The 25,888-nt window shown below is 44.3% G+C and overlaps 1 protein-coding gene across 3 annotated transcripts; it reads right to left on the bottom strand.

Annotated features, from left to right (window-relative positions):
• Window positions 1-3,187: 3,187 nt before the first annotated feature.
• LOC123772168 (crustacean calcium-binding protein 23) lies at window positions 3,188-24,324 on the bottom strand. Of its 3 annotated transcripts, XM_069311084.1 has the most exons (6): window positions 24,162-24,312; window positions 17,697-17,805; window positions 9,151-9,276; window positions 7,717-7,894; window positions 7,271-7,480; window positions 3,188-3,476 (listed from the first exon to the last, which is right to left on the bottom strand). In XM_069311084.1, exons 3-6 carry the CDS (start codon window positions 9,273-9,275, stop codon window positions 3,375-3,377), a joined length of 615 nt encoding a protein of 204 aa, XP_069167185.1. In that variant the 5' UTR covers window position 9,276; window positions 17,697-17,805; window positions 24,162-24,312; the 3' UTR covers window positions 3,188-3,374. The 3 variants fall into 3 exon arrangements, with proteins under 3 accessions (XP_069167185.1, XP_045621158.2, XP_045621159.2); XM_045765202.2 differs by lacking the exon at window positions 17,697-17,805 and having other exon boundaries at window positions 24,162-24,324; XM_045765203.2 differs by lacking the exon at window positions 24,162-24,312 and having other exon boundaries at window positions 17,697-17,816.
• Window positions 24,325-25,888: the final 1,564 nt, after the last annotated feature.

Raw genomic sequence — 25,888 nt, 5'->3', positions numbered from 1 at the left:
AATTATTAATTAATAATTTTTTCACAATTTGTTTTTCTGTTTGAGGATGGGGTACAGAGTACATGTGGTGGTACAAAGTGTATGTGGTGATACAGGGTACATATAATTCATTGTGTCGGGGGACAGGAAGCCAGTGTGTATTCATACACGATTGGCTAATATCGAGCTCCCTCCCCCCCCCCCCCCCCTCAAACAAGCTGAATAACTCCTGAGTACCTACTCACTGCTAGGTGAACAGAGGCACTAGATGAAAGGAAAAGGTGTCCAACCATTTCTGTCCCGCCCATGATTCGAACCTGGAATTCTCGATTGTGCGTCGAGAACGAACCCGTCTGTACTATCGGGATCCTAGCACAGCACAGGGTGCACGTGGTGGTACAGAGTAAATGTGGAGGTAAAAAGAGTACATACACGGTACATATTTTTATTATTTATTTATATGTACAAGAAGGTACATTGGGTTTATGAGAGTACATTGCAATGATGTTTTTACATTCTTGTAAAGCCACTAGCATGCATAGCGTTTCGGACAGGTCCTGAATCTCCATTTAGCCCGGAATACCACCCGCCAAATCGTTTAGCAACCAGGTATCCACTCACTGATGAGTGAATAGGCGCTACTGTTAAGGAGTGCTGCCTAACCAACACTCTCCGGCCAGGATACGAACCTAGGCAGCGCTTCGGATTCGTAGTCCTGAGGTTCCGGGTTCGATCCCCGGTGGAGGCTGAGACAAATGGGCAAAAATGCTTCTTTCACCCTGATGCCCCTGTTACCTAGCAGTAAATAGGTACCTGGGAGTCAGACAGCTGCTACAGGCTGCTTCCTGGGGGGGGGGGTAACAAAAAGGAGGCCTGGTCGAGGACCGGGCCGCGGGGACGCTAAGCCCCGAAATCATCTCAAGATAGGCTAAATCGCTTGCGAAGCGCGGGGCGAGTGTCTTACTACGACAGGCTACGGGAGATCTACAGGAGTGCCATCCCTCTGGCACTAACGATGGCACGTAGGTGAAGGTGGGACACCTTCACTACAGATGTGAAGGTGTTGAAGTACCCATGTGGGTGGGTGGAGACGTTCATACGCAAGCTTTGGTGGAGTCGGAGGATGCTACACGAGACGTGGTTGTGTGGTTGCTTCCGGTATAGGTTGTGCTGGTGGTAGGTGTGAGCACCATAGTGTACGGGTTATTGGTCCTGTCAAGGATCATAAGATGGTGTGCATAGACCGGTGTTGAGGGTCCGCCTGTGGTGGTGACAGACGATCTTTTAGAGCACTACATGATGCGGGTGGCACAGGTGCCTCCGTCCGTTGTATACGTCACCTCCAGGAGAAAACAAGTAATTGGGGGAGGGGGATCCGAAATGGCAGTCGAAACGCCGTCGAATAAAAGGGGTCATGGAAAGTGGCGGAGAAGACGTGGGTAGTGTTGAGAGAGATCTGTAGAACATATAGTTAAAGTTGAACGCACAGTTAAAATCACCACCGACCAACAGACCCTGGTATCATGCCGTAAGAAATTCAACACAGCCCTGGACAACAGTTGTAGCCCTGCTCTTGTGTCCACGACTCACAACTGATTTCGTTCGAACACTTCCGGAACAAGTGCTTCACTGACGAATTTTGTTCGAACCACAACGCTGTAAATGCTTCACCCACGTACTACAAATACAAATAATCGTCAACAGAAGCTAAACATCTAATTTAACCTAACCTATGCCTACATGTGCATAATATGCTAATATTATAATAGCTCATATTTGAGAAAATTCCTGTTTTGAATGAACAGCATGTTAAAATTTATGAATGCGTCTGTGGGGTCAACCGCTGGATGTAATGGACTTGAGTCGAGGACGGGTTGCCTCTTGCAAATTTGTCCTCTTACAAATTACGTCTGAATTTGGCCATTTGCCCGCAAGGCCGAAAATGAACGTAATTTGAACATGAAAATACATTTTAGATTTTTTTTATTTTCCAAAACAGCAGGTTGAGGGTCCTCTGGTAGGTTAGGAGAACAAGACGTTCTCCCAAGGTTTCAAAACGTCATGAAAACTTTTAATTGAAAGTTTACTCTCCTGACCTAACCCAGTAAGCCGGAGGACTCAAACAGAAAACGGGACAGTACGTCACTTTCATGAACCGATTTCATTTAAAATTACGTCCATTTTCGGCCATAGCGCGCATACGAGCGAAAAGCGACGTTATTTTAAGAGGACGGGTTGTGATATTAGCGGGAAGGAGAGCTGATTTCGAGTGCATCATTGATGGGTGTTCTTTATCTCTATTGCAGAGACATGCAACTGACTGGTTCGGCCAAATGAATGTATCACAGGCAAGGATGGTCCATTTATACTCCCTTGTGGATGCTGGAGTTGATAAATTTGAGATCAAGTTGTGTAAGGAACAAAATGTTAAAGTTGGATAGGAACTCTGCATTCATGGATAGGTCGAGATTACCTGATGAGTGGGTGCTGTCCAGTACGGATGATAGGCTTCATTATGCTAGTGAGGAATTAGGAGATTGATTTATATAGGAAGGTGAATGGTGTTATGTTGTTTTCTGGACCATTGTCCTCGGGTGTTGTCGCCTGGACACAATCGTTACTTTCTGAAATTGATCTTGCCGAGGTTTTGGGTGCGAGCGTCTGTTGAAGAAAAGGTATAGCCCCAGACAGCGATGATCTGCCTGCAGAATTGTTCTCCTTTTGGAATGTGATTCGACGAATCTTAGGTTAGTGAAGATGTTGCCGAAGGGCGATTTGTCTTTTTCCATTTGGCGCACTCTCGTGAACCAGTATTACAAATCATTCCCGGTTAGGTCTTCGTGTGGCAAGAGCAAGGAGGGTCTACTATACTTTACGATAATTTAATTAGAAATGGTGTTTTTTGTTTCCGATACGAGATCTCCGGCGGCTATGCTTAGCCTGGATTGGTCCCAGGCACTTTATAGAGGGAATGTTGCATTTGTTTTAAAGGTGTTGGAACAGTTTGGTGTGGATCTTAGGTTTATGAATTGGGTCCATTTGCTACAACCCCAATACTATGCTGCTAGTATAGGGGGTTGTAGTAGTAGTGTTTGTATAACTGTAGTGGGGAAGTTCACATTATTAAATCACTTAAAATTTTTAAGTCAAATATTAGTACAAGCGGGAAAGGTGGGGAAATTGCGATAGGTTTGAATAAACACAAAGCTTTACCTGGACGTTCTTTAATTGAAGCAACATAAATGGATGGGTAAAGCATGGCAGACCTGCACCACCACAGGGGACAATCGCCGAGAGCCAGGAGCTATCACCCTGCAGTACCTCAAGCACCTCTGGTCCGGATCAGCAGTAGTGGAACACCAGGAGTCCTAGCAGAGTGGGGAGGACTATCCACACTACAGTCCCCACATTATGTTGACCATGGAGACGAAGTACTCGTCTTCATCGATGGCCTTGCTGAGGCCAGAGTAATAGTCGAAGAACTCTTGCTTTGTGACCTGAAACAAGGCGTGTACATGTGATGTCAAGCGACAGTGAAATAGGAAGCGTTAGAATGTTTCCACCCAGAAGAAATTATAGGATGATACTACACTAACACTATGCATTCATATTCCGGATGGAAGACTCCAATTTGTGGCTTAAAGTGTGTTAGCAAGGGTTGTGCAGCCATGACCTTGAAAACGACATTAGGGTTGCTGCTAGAAAGTTACTATAGAATTTTTTCTGCTTTATTGTTTTGTATGATTTCTATGCTAATGAGTCCTTGGGGGTTTAAGGTACCAGAGTTGGGCACTACTGGTTTGGTTTATTGTGTATATGGTATAGTATATTCGTAGATTACTCCTTAGCCCTAGTCTCTAACTTCCTTATAGAAGATCTCATTACCATAACATTGGCAGAATGGGTTAAACTGTAGGCTATGGTGACATAGCAGTAGTTGCCACTAGGCCTTCGCTATTAAAATGCACCAAGGATACTAGATCAAGTACCATCCGAATGCAGCATCTCGGGGCTAGAATTATCGGAAAAGAAATCAAAGGCAATGAAACTGTGGCAACGCTCCAGACGTGTACTCACGCATTCAAGACTTTAATCTTCATTGACCCGAGTTTTGTGTAACACAGTGTGTGTAATATATTATAGATTCTAAAAGGGCATTTGTAGTAACTTCAGTACCCCCTACAACACATCGGCCTTCGTGAAGCGGCTTCGGAGGACGATGTCGCAGAGTCGCCCTAGCCCTACCTACGTACCCCAGGACGTTCTCTCCACTAGCCATGTGTTTGAGGGTTGACACGGTGCGTCAGCAGCTACAGCACCCATATGAGGAACCTTTCCGGGTGCTGTGCTATTGAGGATTCTGAAAACCATTACCATCGACCGTCGGGGTGCTGAAGTGATTGGCTCGATCGATCGGGTGAAAACGGCACATTTCGATGCCACGCTAGCAGTGGCGATCCCAGCTGCTTCTGTGGTGGTGGTCTGGTACCCACACCAACAAACCAAATCCCCACCGGCAGCGGACCCTCATTCTGAAGATGTACCTACTGATTTTTTTCATCTATCAGTACCATCTCCAGATCCGAGCCTTCCAGCGCCTGCTGCTGATGGCATGGACGACAGTGATGGTGAAGTCAACATGGAGGGTTGCACTACTCGTACGGGACGCACAGTGCACCGACTTGCCCGATTCCTGGACTCTGCTACCTCCGTCTGGAGAGGAAGGGGGAGTACTGTATTTACTTCAGTACCCCCTACAACACGGCGGAGGTCAGAGAAAACGGCAGAGGAGCAAGAGAGGCAACCGACCAACAAAGGATCAACAAGCAGACAAAACCCGAACAGATGCTCTCTCGCACCCTCCTTGAGTTTGTACAGCTTTAGAATATATGTGTGTGGATCAGAGACTTGCGTTTGCTTAACCCTTGTCTGGTGGATATAAGGGCACTAAACATTCAACAGACAAATTCAGTATCTCAAGAAAGCAACATCCAAACTGGATATAATGACAGCAATCTCAGGGCCCCGTCTATAAGAGGGACAGTGTTAAGAATGTTTTACAGACATGCCATTCGTCCCCTCGTCGATTACACAGGGACTGTCTTGCCCATTCTTTCTCCTGGACAGAGGAGAAAAAGGTTGAGATTATTTAAAACGATGCATAGCGAGTCATACTAGAAGCACCCAGATGGACTAAAATACTAAGCTTATGGCTGGAAACCAAACTAACAGCGGTTGAAATTAGGAAAAACAGGGTTTGCTGTAAGAAACAATTCACTTAAAGATAAAATCAATGGAGCACTATCACGGGACGGAAGAGCTAATAGCGGCATGTGGACTCCACTGTAGAATAAACAAACACAATAGCGATCACGAATACAATCACAAGAAGGGCGACGAAATACATGTAGACTTAGTTATGTAAACACTGTAGAAATTTAGCATCATATTAAGATTATGGCTCTTCAACGAAAAACGTCTCATCACTGCACAAGGTGAATATAGACGTAAAATTAGCATTTAACAGCTTCACGGATGGAACGGTAGACCGGAAGAGAAGAATATGGAGATAAAGTTAACACAGGAAGTTTGAGAAAATCAGTAGAAACTATAAGAAAGATTCGAACCTATGTTCTGGGTATTTCCAAGCAAACTACTCAGACCACTACACCACGACATGATCAAAAGCAATGCAACCTGGGATTCAACTGAATCCTCTAGGGTTCCTGAGGCTTACACTGAGGCCTAACCAGGGTTTCACACATTGCCTGCATTCCCTCTGGTTTGTAGTCTAGGAAGTCTGTCTTCTATGTTTTTCTTCAAATGCACAAAGGCGTTTGCTTGGGAGTACCTAGAGTATAGGTTCGAATCCTCTTCACGGCTCCTACTTATTTTTTCTTCGATACATCACGTTAATGAACAAGACGTTTAATACAGTAGGTAGTTGGAGAGTCAAACGGGTGTTAACCTTCACAGACATTACTGCTAACCATTCAAAAACTTTTGAACATGCTCCTGCTGAACATCAACAACACATTATCACACAGATTCGAGAACTGCCAATGTAACCTTTTAACAAGAGCACATGTGTGAAAACATCCATCTGACCACAAATGATATGACAATACAAATACTCAAATCTCAAGGTTGTCGAATACAAATCAGCTGGGTGCCAAGTCATGTAGGAATACCAGGGAATGATATTACAGATGAAGCAGTAAAACTTCTCAACCAAGAGGAGGAATGTAGGAATTCATATACCAGAGACTAGCATAGATTAACAAAATGAATAGAGAACAATGCAAGAGGTGTACAGTGACCACAACACAGCAGCTGCAACATTAGCATCTGAGGTGGCACACGATTTCAACCAACTATGAACCACTTTGATGAAAGGAAGCAATAAAGCAATAACAATTTCATTTACGCCACACTAGGCTTGGATACTCATACATGGCAGATATGCTTACAGGTTCCATAAGAGGAAATGTCAGCACTGTGAAGGAATGCCAGACAATCGGGACATTACCAGAGTGTAGAGTTCCAAACCAAATCACACAACACCACTGAGATTTAACAATGAAGAAGTCTTTAAAACACATTGAACATAACCTTACTAAAACCAACATACGAGTCTAACACATTTATCACTCAAGTCAGATTGAAATGAGTAGCACTTAAATGGAGGTGCCAGGTAGAGAAGGTTTTGGGGTTTTACATGTTGCCCTTTCCAGGGATAACAGGCATTGTATCAAGAGCTCGGCTGGTTGAGGAATTCGCTGGTACATTGGCTGTAAGGGTGTGTTGGTGTTTGGGTGGGATGCCAGACATTTTATTGCTGGTATTGGGATGGATTATTGCAGAGGGAAGCGGTGTTGATAGGTGGTTCAAGACCCGTAACTTTATTCAGCGAGACACTCCCGGAAGCCTCGCCTAGTTGTGCTTGCAAGGGTTGAGCTTCGGCTTTTTGGTTCCACCTCTCAACTGTGAAGCAACTGGTGTACAGATTCCCGAGCCTACTGGGCTCCATCATATCTACATTTGAAACTGTGTATAGAGTCTACCTCCACCACATCACTTCCTAATATATTACAATTATTAACTACTCTGCCATTGAAAAAGTTTTTTAATTTGTCTGACTCATTTGGGTATTAAGTTTCCACCTGTGCTCCTTTGTTCTTGTTCCACCTATGCTAATCTTTTGTTCTAATGTCAATTCTATTTTAACGGGTTTCACACACCAAGATACAACAATTCTCAGAAATGCCTAAAAAATCAACATGTCCCAAACCTTGCCATCGACGGAGGTGTTCGTCTCGAACAAATTGAGGAACTTCTTGAGAATCTCGTCCTCTGTGGCTTCGCCTTTTATGACCTTCGGATGGGTCTTGGCAGAGTACTTCCTCTTGATGTCCTCCAACCCCACCACGCCGTCACCCGTCTTGTCCAAGTGCTTGAATGCCGCCTCCACGGCCTTCTTCCTCGGCTCCGTCATCTCGGGCTAGGAAGAAAATAGTCTATTAGGTATCTGAAAATTAATGTTTAATTGATCTGTCAATTTAGCTTTTTCAAAATTAAATTTCCTCAAATGCAGTGACACATGGCAACACAATACATGTGAATTATTAATCTGAAATTATGAAATGACCATTCTGTGCTTCCGTTTATATTCTTCCACTTTTCCATCTCGGCGCTTTCTCTGTATTCATTCTTTAACTTGCAGTCGTTCTTCCTTACCCTCAGACTCTCCAGGAACTCCTCGTAGTTGATGCCAGATTGACCATCCTTCTCGAAGCTGGAGAAGAGCTTGTTGATGTCCCCATCAGAGAGGTCCAAGCCAAACTGACCGACTCCGCGGCTCAGCTCTTCCTTGGACAGCGTCCATGAGCGGTCCTTATCCAGCCGGCGGAACAACCTGGAGGAGAAGAGTTATAAGATGTCAATTTTTTGCCGTTGTCGCGGAAGGAGACTAGTTGTACCGCAAATTGCATTCAGCACCCTTACTGAAGTCCCTGAATATGCTAAATATCAAATTACTTCACACGCATGTTTGAAACAAACTATAAACTCTGAATTACAATACTAATCCTGACCTAAACGCACCCTAGAGGGTTGCAACAGCCGTCATGGCCACCAAAATAAAAAATATGAATTTGATATTCCTTGAGAGGAACTCAATTTGTATTAAATGCCTGCTTTGGTTAAGGGTCCCAAGCTGTGGAATTACCTTCCAAATATGATTAAATGCTGTACTTCTCTCAACCAGTCTAAGAGTAAGAGATATTTAATTTTGTAACAAATTTCATTTATTTCCTCATCCATTTTGTACTTTAACGTTTTTAAGTGGTAAATACAATATCTTTTGTAGCTAAAACTAGTATAAATCAGCCAATGCCCTTCTTCATTATACATCACTTGAAACCATTAGTACTTCAATTTTGTATCAAGCGTTCACCAAGTGGTTGGGCAGGTTTGCATATACTAAATGTAGCAATTTGTTAATATCAAAACTCCCACCTAAGGCTATTCATAACATTTGACCATTATTTTTGTTATTTTTTTTTTAGACCCAACAGCAGAGGACATGCTTCTATTAAAAATATTAGAATTTATGTAGTGGAAAAACAATCTTATGATGAACTTTCAGGCCAGCCTGCCAGTATCAAGTCACTTTAGGCTTGGGTGACAACTTTTCCATATGAACCTTCCCTGGCTTTGCGCCCTGGAGAGGTCACTCCAGACCGACAACCAGAGCACAGCTCCATAGTCTCCTGAGACTGATGAATGCCTAATATATATATTTCATGAAATTTATTTCATGACATGTCAAATATCACAGTAAGAGTAACAGCTACAACATTATATAGTTAGCAAGACTGCTTTGCAGACGGAGATTCTCTACGGTTCCGGGTCGTCCTAACAAGAGTGACTAGTGAAGCTGTTGAATTGTGGCGTGACCGCCAAGAAGCTGTCTAACTACTTGAACCCTTCCAGTGGCTTATTAAAGTACATCGACTTACAAGGAAAGAATTTACTTCTGCTTAAATCAAATAAAACAATTATTTTAATGTCGCAGCTAATACATTAGGCTGATTGGAAAATATTGTCCAAGAACATCGTGCATACTGAAATCAAACAATTGTGCAATTCAAAAGTTGTTCTGTAACTTACCTGCCGAGGGAGAGGATGCCGGTGTAGCCCTGGGAGAGGCAGTGGCTGCGGAGCTTCTCCAGCGGGTCTGTCGTAGTCTTCAGCGTCTCCTTCGCCGCCTCCTTCAGCTTGGCTTCCTTCGACATGCTGGCGGGCGAGAGAGAGAGAGCGGCTGGATTATTTTAATTTTTGTCATTTTATTACGGTTGATAAGGTTTATGGTGAAATTATATTTAATCTATTAATAATCTTTAAGACTTTTATGATGAGATCAAAACATTTAAAGCAGAATTTCCGCTTCAAAACTTTTTGGTCCTAGGTTGTAGTCTTATTTTGCAGATTTTCGGCAATTATTTTTGTAATGTTGCATCTTTATCATCAGTTCTCTGGTTAACTTTTTTGTAATCACCTACACCAGTAATGTTAGGCTTTCATCAAATTTCGTATTTAGTGAGTTTTAGCTGAAAATTTAAAATTAAGACCAGTATTAGCAGGGAGAATTGGTCTTAATTTGTAGTGGCCGAGTCGAGTGCCAGAGTGAGTCACTTGGCCAAGCCAGTAAGAATATACCAGATCCAGATGACGTGGGAGGAAAGTTCAAGAGGTTTATAAACATGTGAAAGCAGCAGATTTACGTCCTAATAAGAGCTCGTATGAATCCGTCAGCCGGTGGGAACGGCATTTTGCGATTGGTCAACCTACTGCACGAAGGAAACTGCATGTTGACCGTGTGGGCGGTGGGAACATGTTTACAAGGGATGAGACAATACTGTCCAGCCACTGGAATGGATGTTAGAGGCCTGTGTTTACACCAGGAAGCTAACATCTCCACACTTCAGGTCTGAAGTGGTGGCCAGTCTTCCCGAGCTTGCCTGTCCTCTTACAAATTACGTCTGAATTTGGCCGTTTGCCCGTATGACCGAAAATGGACGTAATTTAAAAATTTAAAATAAAATTTGGATTTTTTTCTTCCAAAACTGCAAATTAAGGGTCCTCTGGTAAGTTAGGAGGGCAGGAAATTATCCTAAGGTTTCAAAACTTCATGAAAACCATTAATTGAAAGTTTCCTCTTCTAACCTAACTCGGTAAGCCGAAGGACTCAAAACAGAAAACGAGACAGGACGTCACTTTCGTGAGCCGATTTCATTTCAAATTACGTCCATTTTTGGCCATATGGGTAAACGAGCGAAAAGCGACATAATTTTAAGAGGACGGGTTGGACGGAATATCATCGGTAGGGGAAACTCCGGTAAAACTACATCGTGATTGCCGGAGCGAATTTTCCACCAACGCCACTTTTAACATACCGTGAGATGATCACACAAAGTGGCCCGGATTAGGCAATCATCCCCCTTGTGTTAGTTCATACCCCATCTTATTGGACTTCGAACTAATGACCCTATTACCAGCATCAAGGATTATGGGCCTCGTCACGCAAGACAAATCGCCCCGATTAACGATAGGAATTAATCTAGAAGTCTCTCGTGTTAGCCTGTTTTAGAAAATTAAGTGGGTGTTGGCGCGGAGGTCAAGATGATGTGTAACCTTTAAACCACAGTGGTGCCACACATATAGGCAGTAGTGCCATCCCTCAATAAGATTACGGTGCTTGGGTAAGCCTGTTCTAATTGGATCGTTAAAGAACCATGAACCCTGCTACTGTACATGAATAGCGTCTACTTTTCAGTGGCCAAAAGCTCTGGTGCTCATACCCAAGCCCAGTCCGCATCAAGTTAACAGTATACCTATAGTCAAGACGCTGCCCCTGAATCAATAGTCACACTCCACATCTTTGGTCCATGCAAGCTAAAGTAAGATTTTTGCTTTGTAGAAGATCGAGCTACTATCCAGGCGGTGTAAAGCCTTAGTGGTGAGTATGAGCTAAGTGTAGGTGTGTCACCCCCCCCCCAGCCGCCCACCACCCAAGTGTGGAGCCCTCGCACGTGGGTGGGGGCCCTACCTTATCTTGAGATGATTTCAGAGCTTAGTGTCCCCGCGGCCCGGTCCTCGACCAGGCCTCCACCCCCCATTCCCTCCCCAGGGAGCAGCTAGGTGCCCGTTTACTGCTAGGTAACGGGGGCATCAGAGGTGGAAAAACCATTTTGCCCATCTGGGTCCTCGTAGCCTGGTGGATAGCGCGCAGGACTCTTAATTCTGTGGCGCGGGTTCGATTCCCGCACGAGGCAGAAACAAATGGGCAAAGTTTCTTTCACCCTGAATGCCTTTGTTACCTAGCAGTAAATAGGTACCTGGGAGTTAGTCAGCTGTCACGGGCTGCTTCCTGGGGGTGGAGGCCTGGTCGAGGACCGGGCCGCGGGGACACTAAAGCCCCGAAATCATCTCAAGATAACCTCAAGATCTGTCTCCGCCTCTACCGGGGATCAAATTCGGAACCTCGGGACTACGAATCCGAAGCGCTGTCCACCCAACTGGCAGGTGCCCTTCCCTAGACTATATGAAGGGGATGGTTAGACTGTACTGGCAACCTTGGGATGCATTTTGAAGACATCGAGAGCACTAGTGTGAATAAATAACAATGGTCGAGTAAAAATCCCAAAATCAGAAAGAGAGAGACGGTAAAATAAGTATATGAAGAGCGGTACTGGTGTTTCAGTGCTACTGTGAGAGGCAGCTACTGCCAGGTGGCAACGTAGCCAGGTGACAACGTATAGGTACTAGCGCCCTATGAACTACTGACGGCGCCGCCGCCGTCAGTAGGCGCACGAGAATTTATCTCCAGTACTTAGAGTAAACCAACGTATGTCAAGGAACACACTACCGCTGCAGTAATTTAGTTATACGAGTAAAGGTAAGCCGATTGATGTCTTCTAATTCATTGTAAATTGGTGTTTGGTCATTCGTCCTCAATCACCAGTGATTCAGATCTCATTTGTTGGTAAACAAAATTCATGGGAAAGTTATCTAGAGTGATATGTGGTGTTGTGAGGGGTATACAAATCTGAATTATGAAGCCAGGCCCTCGTTTGTAAATTGGTTTGAAGAATGGATACTTCGTACAGCGAGACGAGGGATTATTAATACTCTTAATAAATTATTTGACCCTCAGGGATTTGAGAAGGATTATTGTGGCCTCTCATGAGGCAACCAACTATTTTGGTAACAATGCCAGTATTTGGAGTCTGTTATCCTTAAAGGTGAGAATGTTCACTTTGTATCCGTGGGCGTCTCGCTTCATCTGACCCAAATTGGCAGAGACCGAGAGCACTCGCTCGACTCATCGTCAACAATAATGTCTGCGTTCGAGCCCATATTCACCTAGCAGTAATTCGGACTTAAATTTACCCGAGGGCCGCTAACACTAGTGGCCTCGACGAGGACAGGAAGCCTGCGGCAGATGTGAAAATTTAAGAGAGTTTTGGCATTTAGTTACGGAGAGTAGGCGGTTCCATAACCTTGTGGATGAAGAAGCACATCTTGTTCTCAATCCTATATTGTGGCTTGTTGAGCTTTAAACCTTTGTTCCTTGTTTGTGTTACATCTGACGTTCAGAAGAGGTTGTCTGGATCAACATCCTCCAAATTGTTCAGTACAGTATTTCTAAAATTTCGAAGAGATCCGCCCTATCATGCTGGGTTTGCAGTGTAGTTAGCCCTGTGGTCCTCAACCGTTCCTGGTATAAGAGAGTCGACGTTGTTCTCGAATGACTCGTTGCCTGGTGTTGAACCTTCTCCCAAAAAGGCTGTCATTCTAAAGAAGAGGTCTCCATGCTTGGATACAACAATCCAAGTAGGTGCTCAGCACAGATTTATTTATACAGTTGAATAACCACCTTTTCCTTAAAGACAAATGTACGCTTTATTGTTCCCAGGGTTTGGTTAGCTGCTTTTTTTTCCTTTTTGTTAACTGTCGCTCCCACTTGTAGCGCAACTTTTAGTGAATGATGGATTCTGACCAAGGTCCTTTTCCGCATCATTCTGCTGCCAGGTAATGTTAATTTGGGAGGTGTGACGAGGGTTCTTATGCCCCATATGCAAGCTCTTTAATTTGTCTATGTTAAAAAGCATATGCGGTCTTCAGACCATTTGTGGAGCTTATGTTCATCTCTTTGTAAGGCCTCAATATCTTTTTCCATTTCCCACTTTTCCATAAATCTTAATTAAGTGTCACCTGCAAATTTGATTGTGGAGTTTGTAAACTGATGGTGAGGGCGTGAGTCTATTTGCGGATGTTTCAGGGAAAACTGGCAGTGTCAGGCTTATATAAAACAAAACAAAAAGATGTGGAACGAATTTGAAGCCTATTAACAAAAGACAAAAGTTTTCAAATGCACACTGCTAAGTACATATTTCCCCGTGAGCCGCGGAGTGCTACTGGCTGTGGAGACGAGCAAGTATCAGTGGACAACCATACAAGTATTAAACACCATCCCTCGTCTCAATAGCTTTTAATGTATTTAAAAACATATTTCACAGAAGTCAAGAGATCAAGTTTACACGCTACAGTGCCGTAAGTTTTGAATACAAGACAGAAGCATCACTTAAGTGTTTCTTAGTTTCACCACGGGCTCACCATGGCCCGTGCTACTTGCAGCCTCGTTCCCAGTAGCTGAATCTTCAACAACAACAACAACAACAACAACGAGTATTGCAGTAAAAGACTGTAAAGAATGTATTTGGCGGCCAATGTGTTAAAAAGCTTCCGCTGTTTAATGTAACCGTTTTCTTGTACAAAAATATTGCACAACCCAACGTGCAGGCATAAGGGTTTTGCCACCTCCCTTCCCCCCCCCCCCCCAATTAGATCACCACACTGAATATCCCATCATAGTCAAAAGTTTTGTCAAGTGCGCAACACTCCCACTTGACATTAAGTGGCAGTATTAAATTCAAAATGGAAATATTTTTTCCAATTAAATCTTAGATTCCCCCCCCCCACCCTTTCCCAAAGAAGGAAAAAACTGGGCCTTGGGTCCTTTGGTAGGTTAGGAGGGCAGGAAGTTTTCCAAAGGTTTCAAAAATCATGAAAATTGTTAATTAAAAGTTTCCTCTCCTGACCTAATAGCCTAAGCCAGAGGACCCAAAACAGAAAACGGGACAGTACGTCACTTTCGTGAGCCGATTTAATTTTGAATTAAGTATTTTTAACCCGAGTGCGCATAGGGGGCAAAAATCGACATTATTTGTATGAGGGCGTGATGTTGCTGCAGCTCAACCCCGGAGTGAATCTTCGCCGCGCATACATGATCAATCAGGTTTTCTTAGCGTGGTCAACGTGCACAAAATTTAAGGTGAGGGAGTGGGGCGGTGGACGATGTGACTCGCCTGTCTGAGAATTCACCAACAAGGTCTAGCTCAACCTCCCACCTCCTAGTCTTTCATACCCGGTGTTTATACGTGTGTGTGTGTGTGTGTGTGTGTGTGTGTGTGTGTGTGTGTACTCACCTAGTTGTACTCGCCTAGTTGTGCTTGCGGGGGTTGAGCTCTGGCTCTTTGGTCCCGCCTCTCAACCGTCAATCAACAGGTGTACAGGTTCCTGAAATGTTCCTGTGTGTGTGTGTGTGTGTGTGTGTGTGTGTGTGTGTGTGTGTGTGTGTGTGTGTGTGTGTGTGTGTGTGTGTGTGTGTGTGTGTGTGTGTGTGTGTGTGTGTGTGTGTGTGTGTGTGTTTGTTTTAACAAATTTGTTTGTAGCGACCGCTTCAAGTTGTGAATGTGGGCGATCTCGGTCTATAAATTCACCCAAACGCGTACAGAGATGGATGAAGTTAATCTCGAGAACTGGGAACCTGCTTAAGAGAAAGAAACGTCTTTTTACATTTTCTATAAAGACCGAGAATAAGGTGTGACGTGACTGAAGAATATAAATGGACGGAAGAGTATAACGGGGGATATAATAGTTTTAAATATATCCACACAAAATAGAACTCTAATACAAGGGACTTCAATTTAATAAGTTTAGATTCAGGAAAGACTTGGGTAAATACCGATTTGTAAGCATGGGTGTTGATACATGAATCTGATTTACCGGTTAATATAATAGAGGTGGGATCACTTAATTGTTTACAGCGTAAATTAGACAGTTATGATTAATTTTGAGTACGTATAAATATGAGCTGCCGCGTATGGTCCATTAGGCCTACTGTAGTTGCCATTATTATTGTGTTCATCCTGTTTTTCTAACCACCAGTGAATGAGTAATAGTAGTTAGTTACATTTATTAAGACGAGTTCACAATTTCCACCCATGTCCTTTTTTCAATTTAAAGAGGCTGTTTCCACCTTTATTTTCTGCCTCAGTATGTAGCCATCACATCATCTCTGCGGCTCCTCTTGGACTGATATTTACTTCATTTAACTAGACGATCATCTTTATTCAGGTGGAGGAGGCAGAGATGACAAGGATGCGAAAGATTGTGTGATGGTGGATTTAATGATTTTATAATTTATCTGGTTCCATAAAGCGAGCTCATTCCCGCTGCCTAAACCAGTATTGACCTAACCTTTCAGCTGTGTTAGAACCTCTGCACTACTTCACAAACCGGAGGAGAGAGGCTCTGTAGCCTAGCAAACCCACACACACACCCTTTGACGCTTGAAGATGACACGCCGTCTTTTGAAGTGGTGGGAAAATGAGGAAGGTCGTCCCTCCCTCTGCCGCTTCTTCGTCCCCGAGTGAGGGAAGAGGAAGGGTGAGGAGAGGGAGCTTGCTAGACGCGTGTGGCAGCGGTTGGGGATGTGGGCGTCCTTCAAGGATAATGGCTGTCGCACACCACCTCCACCTCCCTGAGGTTTATGGCTGTTACAATACTTTCATGTATCCTATGTTGTATGTATAGGAATGTATGTTTGTATGCATTATGTATAATTCAGTCATATCAAACATGCGGCCCTTCGCAAGCACACCTGCGGCCCGCACAAAGGGTACTGTAATTTGGTCATTCAACTCTCAAAATTGCAGTTTATATAATTTAAACTATCACCTTTTAATAGATTTCAAAGTCACAAAAGAAACATGAATGCAGCTGTGAGAATACAATTCATTGATTGATCGAATATTAAGCCACCCAAAAGGTGGCACGGGCATGAATAGCCCGTAAGTGGTGGCCCTTTTGAGCCATTACCAGTATCAAGAGCTGAGACTGGAGATCTGTGGAGGTGCGACTGCACCCTGCGTGACGGGAGATGTCTCCCCCGTCGGAGAATACAACACTTGTCATTTCTGATCAAAGTGGGAACGGCACAGACATTTCAGCCAGACAGCAAAATATATCATTAAAAAGAGGTGTCAAGCCTCGCAACAAAATACTAAAATTGATTGAATATTCATATATAAATGTTAATTTTGAACTGTTGTATTTTTTGTTGTTGCATAGAAGTCTGTTGTCGTTTAAAATTTGTTTCTTTTTCTTTTGTTGAACCACGTCATTATTTTGCATTCATGAATGTGGTTAACCGCTAAACCATTTGTATGCATATTGTATGTGTCTAAGTTTAAGTAACATAAATATTCTGCAATAATTTGTATTAAAGGACTACAATTAGTTGTGGTGTGTGGCCCTCATGACAACACAAATGTGATCCACATAGCCCCGGGGGGGGGGGGGACCCCCAGGTATCATGTGTGTCACAGTCCCCGTGGCTCAGTGGTAAACACTCCCCGGCGCTTCGCTAGCGCTTTGGCCTGATAAGCGTATCCTGGCCAGGTTGAGGAGTGACTGGGCGCCAATCCGTAACTATAGCCTCTGTTCCCCCAGCAGTGAATGGGCACCTGGTTGTTAAACGATTTGGCGGGTCGTATTCCGGGGAAAATTAGGATTCAGGACTTGCCCGAAACGCTGCGTGTTTCTGGCTTCACATGTAAGAGCTCTTGTATAGATAAATAAAATTAAATAAATTCTCCCCGGCAACCAGCTCCCCTGGCGACTCTGTCCGACCATCACTTGGTCCTGAACTCTGCATTCTCAACACGCGCCCCTTATACCCCACGCCCCGTGGCGTGGGGTATACCCCAGGTATACCTGGGGTGGGTTCTGGGCCACTACGTATGGGTGGAGTGTTACTAGTTTCTTTACTCAAGCCCTTAGCTCCCATTACTCTGAAGTATATACTCTAATTAGCTTCAATGCTAAAGGCGCCCCCACCACCCAAAGTCAGAGGCAACACCCCACACCACCCCAGACAGGAGGGGGGAGACACACCACCCCAGACAGTGGGGGGGGAGACACACCACCCCAGACAGGGGGTGACATCCCCCCACACCACCCCAGACAGGGGGTGACATCCCCCCACACCACCCCAGACAGGGGGTGACATCCCCCCACACCACCCCAGACAGGGGGTGACATCCCCCCACACCAGACAGGGGGTGACATCCCCCCACACCACCCCAGACAGGGGGTGACATCCCCCCACACCACCCCAGACAGAGGAGAAGGGATCATAAACTATAATTTCCAGCTTCACAGAACACCCCACCATTCCTCCGTCCATCCCCCCCCCTCACCTCACCCCTCCCCTCCCCCCTCCCCTCCCCCCTCCCCTCCCCCCTCCCCTCCCCCCTCACCTCCCCCCTCACCTCCCCCCTCACCTCCCCCCTCACCTCCCCCCTCACCTGGTGAAGGTCAGACGAGTCGTCCTGTGAGAGGTCGTCAGCCACAGTCAGTACGGGCACGCATGCGCTCGCGCACTCTTATCTCAAGATACCTCCGTACAATTTAATACTGAAAGTAAAATGACCAAGTCTCTGGAAAATTAAAATCTTCCTGAATCAATTCTAGAGGTTAAAAATTTCTAATTATTTTTCGCATATTTATTATTAATATATTGAATACTTTGGTTACGCCTGCCAAATAATTTTTGTTCATTTAAATTATTTACCCTTTCTTTTAAAACTCATAATTTTAAGAACATATTTCAGATTAAAAATAATCCTTTTTTTTCGGGGGAGGGGGACGCCTCCTAGGCAACATTATCCCGACTTTTAAGGAGAGTTTGGTCGGCCGAGACGGAGGAGAGATCCGACTGTCTGGGAATGTTGACGTCCATCACCACAGTGACTCACGGCCTACACACACCCGTCCGTGTGTGACCACCAAAAACCCACAATACACAAAAATCGCCTAAATACAAAAAAAAGACGTAGCCTCAATGCACAAAAAACCACGAGGATACACAACACAAATGGAATTGTGTGCAGTGACGACCCTCAACACAGATCTACTCCCGATATACTACACAAGACATACCTCCACAAACTAGAACTCTCAATTACACAACGTATGCGAGACCAACATTTGAGTATGCAGCGCTAACGGTGAGGTCAGCCCTTCGTAAACACAGGATAAAGAAGTCAAGATACATGGCAACAATGTGGTTGCCGACATAAAGAGCCTGAGCTACAAGGACGGGCTCAAGCACCAGGAGACACAAGGAACATGGTGCCTGAGCTACAAGGACGGGCTCAAGCACCAGGAGACACAAGGAACATGGTGCCTGAGCTACAAGGACGGGCTCAAGCACCAGGAGACACAAGGAACATGGTGCCTGAGCTACAAGGACGGGGCCGGGCTCGGGCACCACCAGACAAGGAACATGGTGAGAACGCACACGATGTACCGAGTAATTAACGACGCGGACAGACACGGTGGTGGGGCTCGAACTCTCGAGATTCACACTGACTATTTTTCCTCTTAACTGGAAGGTAATGGTGGAAGAGCCTTGGTCCAGTAGAATCTATACAACGCCGACAGCATATCTAATCAAATGTAGGAGTGTCCGAGAACACCGGAGTTTCAAATGGAAGTTACGATTCGTCCCAGTCACGGAGGCCTTGAGATAACAACCAGAGTGTTGTGGAACACACGCCTCGCCCTTCCTCTCCCAGCTCACCCTCACCCTCCAAACATTTTATTCTCCCCCTAACATTTCCTCCTCTCTCTCCTCCCCCTCGCCCCACATCTCCTCCCCACCTCGCCACATCCTGTCAAACAATTCTTACCGCGGACTCTCCCCGAGAATGAACTAGTGCACAAGTTTGCACCTTGCTCTTACAAAAGGTCTTTTTAAAGCCACAACATTGTCGACTATCCGGATTTATCGTATTACTGAAAAGCCCACTCATAAACAAATGCTTGGGCCATTAATAAAGATGGGACACTTGAAGGAAGGGCGGACGGGGTGTAACTACACTTGAGAGATGAAGAAATGTTACTATTAAAAAACTGAACAAATGTTACTATTAAAAAACTGAACAAATGTTACTATTAAAAAACTGAACAAATGTTACTATTAAAAAACTGAACAAATGTTACTATTAAAAAACTGAACAAATGTTACTATTAAAAAACTGAACAAATGTTACTATTAAAAAACTGAACAAATGTTACTATTAAAAAACTGAACAAATGTTACTATTAAAAAACTGAACAAATGTTACTATTAAAAAACTGAACAAATGTTACTATTAAAAAACTAAAAATCACCACCCATTTCCAATCAAACCCAATGAAAACAATCCCTACACGAAGCTACACCTAACAATGATCTGTTTTTTTTCTATAATCTATATTAAATATATTACACGATGGGGTACCCGGTGTCCTCCCCCTCTCTCCATCTTAAACGACACTCCCATACCCCATCTTAAGGGGTATGGGAGTGTCATAGGTTAGGCAGGGTCGGCCCAAGTGCCACCATTTAATAAATATCGGCATCTGAACTGGGGGCGTCCCCCCCTCCCCCCACACTCGTAATTTTCACGAAGTTTGAAATAAAATAGGTTGTGTAGCTGTGATGCTCCCGCCGTTTACCCGCGCATTTTTCATGCTTTATTTTTAAAAAATGTGCATGAACTAATTCGTGTTACAGTATTACATGTTCTGAGTCAGAGAGAGGAGAAATGTGAGGGGGGGGGGAGTTGAGTGAGAGGGGGAGCACGAGCCAGGGGAAGAGGGCCGAGGTTAGTCGAGTAGGCTACAGCCACACGGCACACTACGGGCGCCACCTCAGGTTAGGTTCATTCCATGCAGCCGGCCACCCCAAAGAATAACATGCTGTTCATTCAGAATATGAATTCTCAAAATTATATTAGTATACTAGCAATACCCGGCCATGCGTTGCTGTGGCTCAGCAACGCATGTGCGTTGCTGAGCCACAGCAACCGTCCCTGTCCCCCAGTCTTCTCCAGCATTCCCCCCTCACCCGTCTCCTTGGCCTCCCCACCATTCTCCATTCCCCCATCCCAAAATCCCCCGTCCCCTCGTCCTTCCCCACCATTACCCCCTCGTCTTCCCCATCTCACTTCCGTTCCCTTGTCATCCCCACCATTCCCCACTCCCTCGTCCGATGCCTTCCCAAATGGTGTGATGTTCCCATCAGAAAATTGGGAACATCAAGTGATCTGATGTTCCCATCACTGAAATATAAGAAAAAGTTAAAAATGAAATGAAAATATGAAAATGAAAAAAACTATACTCAGGAAATGAACGGTATGGTAAATAACACAGCTCACTTCCAACGCAATTCACACAAAAAATAAATCAAAATGAAAATAAATCAAAATTATGAAAATTCAATTTATCAATGTAATCAGAAACATTGAAATGGAGTTGTCACATATTTAGTATAGCCTGTGTGTTGCTCTTACATGCAACAGATGGCGCCGTTTTCCCAAGAAAAGCATAGCTTTACCTGTCACAGGTGTGGCATCTATACTTACACTTACGAAATGAACGGTATGGTAAACAACACAGCTCAATTCCAACACGTCACAAAATAATTCAATAAAAAATAAAAAATAGAAATCTATGAAAATAAAATTTATCAATGCAATCGGAAACATTGAAATGGAATTCGTGACATATTTAATATAGCGTGCATGTTGCTATTATGTGCAACAGTTGGCACCGTTTTTCAAAAACGCATGTTTTTACTTGTCAGAGGGGTGGCATCTATACACTAAGTATATAAAAAGACGCGCCTATTCGAATGCAACGTTGTGTCAAAATTTCAAAGCCATCGGTAAAGAGGTTTCGAAGATTTCCCTCACATGAAAAACAGTTTTTCAGAAAAAAAACTTTACAGTCATAGACGTGACATCTATATAGTTAAGTATATAAAAACCTGCTCGGATGCGAATGGAACTGTGTGAAAATTTTAAAGCAATCGGTAAAGAACTTTCAGAGATTAGCGGTTACGCACAAACGAACATTTCCATTTTTATTTATAGAGATTGTGGAAATTTAGGTCTGTTAGATTAGGGATTTAGATTGTGTTAGTAATTATTTGTATTTGCAGTACACTGGTGAAACATTTATATAGATGCGACTTGAACACAAGTTTTCAGCTGTTAGAGAAGTGTTTGAACGTCATCATTTGTCAGAAGTTTTAAGCGTTTTTCATTTATTTAGAGAGGATTTGGCGGCTGCATGAACATTTGGCCTTGGTGCATCAATTATGGAGCTCCTTCAATTATCCTGGATGTCGTTCTTGCAGGAGAATGCGCCACTCCAATATGTAAAGTAGCTCACCGTATGTGTAAGTTGCTTAGCTGGCACACTACTTGTCGTCGTTCTCGAACACATTGTCGATACAATTTATTAAATTATAACAGGCTTATGAAGACTAACTTGCTTTGCTAAATGAATTTTGTGGTTCAGTTCTAGAGCCAATTATGTGCCTCTAACATTTTCCACTACCGGATGGGTATGGGGTGCATAACATGACTAAAGGACCGTGATTAAAAATGTAGAAACCAGGGGCCAGATTCACGAAACCACTTACGCAAACACTTACGAACCTGTCCATCTTTTCTCAATCTTCGGCGGCTCTGTTTCCAATTATTAAACAGTTAATGAGCTCCGAAGCACCAGGAGGCTGTTTATAACAATAACAGTTGAATGGGAAGTTTTCATGCTCGTAAACAATTTAATAAATGTAACCAAAGCCGTCAAAGATTGAGGAAAGATGTACACGTTCGTAAGTGCTTTCGTGAATTTGGCCCCAGTTCTACATTACTGTAACTTGCTGGAGCCCAGTGTGTTAGCGCACTCGTGTGGAGCAGATCCCACATTGTTGCTCCCACAGTGTAATGTTAAGACATTGAGTCTCATCTTGGGTCGTGTTGAACGATTGGTCTCCATTAGTTTCCCCCTGATCATCCAGTAATAACTGGACACCTGGATATAAAGAGACTGGAGGATCGTGTTCGGAGGGAAAAGATGGCGCCGAATCTTACAGGTTCCAGTAACTAGTAAGGGTTCCAGTAAGTAAGGGAGCCGGTCGGCCGCACGCTGGACTTGTGATCCTGTGGTCCCGGGTTCGAACCCGGGCGCCGGCGAGAAACAATGAGCAGTTTCTTTCACCCTATACCCCTATTACCTAGCAGTAAAATAGGTATCTGAGTGTTAGTCAGCTGTCACGGGCTGCTTCCTAGGGGTGGAGGCCTGGTCGAGGACCGGGCCGCGGGGACACTAAAGCCCCGAAATCATCTCAAGATAACCTCAAGATAACTGGTCCAAGCTTCTCTTGCGTTAAGACGCTCTCATCGTCTGCCTGAACGTTCACACCTCCTACACTGAGGCACACAACTTGAGAGAGCGGGATATAACAGGTTAATAATTTACGAAAAATTTAATGTACAGATTTAGTATAACTATATAGCCTTAAAACTATGATCAGCGTGTTCCAGGATATCACTGACGATGTCAGTACTTGAACATCTAGGGAGCGAGTCACCGAGGATGTCAGTACCGGAACATCTAGGGAGCGAGTCACCGAGGATGTCAGTACCGGAACATCTAGGGAGCGAGTCACCGAGGATGTCAGTACCGGAGCATCTAGGGAGCGAGTCACCGAGGATGTCAGTACCGGAACATCTAGGGAGCGAGTCACCGAGGATGTCAGTACCGGAGCATCTAGGGAGCGAGTCACCCAGGATGTCAAGGCGTGGGGGAGGGAGGGGGGGGGTTACAGGACAATGATCCGCTTCGTCATTTACAATGATGAACATTAGGACATTCAATAAGGAAAGGACTAAGAAGTGGAAGAATATAATTACGAGTCAAGGGCAGGAATTTGTGAACAATGTTAGAGCAAAATAGGTCTACTATCAGTGTTATTTACCACTTAACTTTCACCCATAATTTTTGTGTAACGGTTATTAAAATTGTTATACTATTTAAGGATGTACAGGCACTTATATCTAGGCCAGCATTAACCAGTGGCCAAGACTGACTGATGAAGATTAAGCCACCCAAGAGGTGGCACGGGCATGAATAGCCCGCAAGTGGTCGATTTTTGGAGTGAATGATTACTGGTGGTGACGGTGGTCTGTTCTCTAGAAGGGAGGGGGAGCATGACTTTTGCTTTAGTTCAGACCAAATAGGTTCTACAGTGTATAAGATCAGTTTTTAGTTAATGTGTTACAGGTGTGAGGCGTGGCAGCGGGTTACCTGTGATTGTAACCTGGGGCTCGAGGCATTATACTGAATTCCTACGAAATCTTGCCCGACACGCAGTTAACCAGCCCCCTCCCCCCCTCCCCTGGCTGTATCCACACCTGCTTTATCTTTTTCACAAACCCTCAACGGGCGCCTTGCCGCTAAAAATAAATATTTTCATAAGTCCAACGCTGCAATGACCAAATTTGTACCATAAGCATAATCTGTATATATATAAATTTAGAGAGCAATAAGCAATTACAGTTGTGGAAGGCGAGGCAGACAGCTCATCACAGAAGGATCCTTCATTGACCAACAACTAGTCCCGTGTTCTGTAATTATCTCTAAGGTACCATCAGTTCATGCCGGAGTGTGACTACGACTCTCAGAGCGGGTCCTTATACCTCCCTCCTCCCTCACTACACCGCTCTAATAATTCACTCTTTCACTCTCATGTGCAAAATGATAACGGTCTTCCCTCTTGACTACTCGGCCGGTAATTAACTACATGGTTAAGCAATGTAGCAGCCCTCTGGCCACTATATCCAAGAGCTACGTTAATACAATTTTGAATTAACGTTACTCTTGGAGACTGGGAGGTTAGTCTCCAGAAACTATAAAGACGACTGTGTGCTTACTCTGGTGCTGGTGTCAGCCGGCTCGGGGGTGTGGATCAATCAGGTGGTTGGTGTCAGAGGCGGCGGCGCCAAGTGGTGTCAGCAGGAGGAGCGGCGCCCAGAGACTGTGGAAGGGCTTACTATCCCAAGCTGCACGAGCCAACGCCTACCCCCATCCCTCCCTCACTCCCCTCCCCCCAGCCGTAACTACACCCACATCACCGGAGATTTCAACACCATCCGGACGATTTCCACTTGTTTGTTAAATTGTTTACACTTACTACCCGTCCGTAATCAAATCAAATCTCACCCTGAAGGGCAAAAAATAAATACAAGGAGTTTATTTTAAGATCCATGATACAATATAATCCAATATCGGTCTGAAAATATTTGATTTTGACTTGAAAAATAATATACAAGGCCTCTTGTAAACTTTATAGCGATGTTTGTCATGTGGAATGACATCACTCTCTAAGAACTGAGAGAACGCTTAGGAGGTGACCTCACCCTGGAGGCTTGTGGATGTTGATGGTCTACGTCAACTTTGCGACCTTTGGCAGACTTGTCTTATGGAGAACAGATTCTACATCAGCCACTACGGGCTCACCATAGCCCGTGCTACTTGGAACTTCTTGTTCCAGATAGCGAATCTTTAACAACAACATACATCACCCCACACTATACGCCTATTTGCTGACTCACTGACTCGTGGTGATTGATTGATTGATGAAGATTACGCCACCCCAAGAGGTGGCACGGGCATGAATAGCCCCTAAGTGGTAAATTTTTATGAAGTGAATGTGATCTTTAGTCGTGAAATGACTCATGGTGATTGATTGATAAAGATTAAGCCACCCAAGAGGTGGCACGGGCATGAATAGCCCGTGACTCATGGGTAACTCGCTGCCATATATACTCATAACCTCGCCTCACTCACTTCTTCCAAATACACACTCCCGCAACGTATTGTTTTTTCATAATATTATTTTTATTGCAAAGGCCAAGTTGCCGACTCAACATGAAGAAAGAGTGAGAGAGCATCGTCAGCACTGTTGTTCAACACTGATGAGTAATACATCTGCCATGGCATATAACCCTGGCTGCTGCTCTCTCCTACTCATCACACACTCGTATATAAGGGTGATGAATATGGGAGTTCATCTTAATGGCTATTCATGTTCGTGTCACCTCTTGGGTGGCTTAGTATTCATCAATCGAGAGTTCATTCTCGACCACATTCATCACACATGAACCACAATCATCATACATTAACCACGAAGCTGGAAAAAGTTCAGATGTATGCCATTAAGCTAGTCCCAGAACTAAGAGGCATGAGTTCCGAAGAAAGGCTGCGTGAACTGCACCTCACATCGCTGTTAGACAGAAGAGCTCGGGGAGACATGATCACCACATACAAAATTCTCAGGTGAATTTAAAGGGTAGACAAGGATGGATTATTTAACATGGGTGGTACTCGCACAAGGGGACACAGGTGGAAGCTGAGTACCCAAATGAGCCACAGAGACATTAGAAAGAAGTTTTTTTAGTGTCAGAGTAGTTAGTAAATGGAATGCACTAGGAAGTGATGTGGTGGAGGCTGACTCCATACACAGTTTCAAATGTAGATATGATAGAGCTCAGTAGGCTCAGGAACCTGTACACCTGTTGATTGACGGTTGAGAGGCGGGACCAAAGAGTCGAAGCTCAACCCCCGCAAGCACAACTAGGCAAGTACATTCATCACACAT

This window comes from Procambarus clarkii, chromosome 69 (genome assembly GCF_040958095.1).
Source record: "Procambarus clarkii isolate CNS0578487 chromosome 69, FALCON_Pclarkii_2.0, whole genome shotgun sequence".
Classification (NCBI taxonomy): Eukaryota; Metazoa; Arthropoda; class Malacostraca; order Decapoda; family Cambaridae; genus Procambarus; species Procambarus clarkii.
Note: the sequence above shows the minus strand (reverse complement) of the source record. Positions and strands in the feature narration are given on the sequence as shown.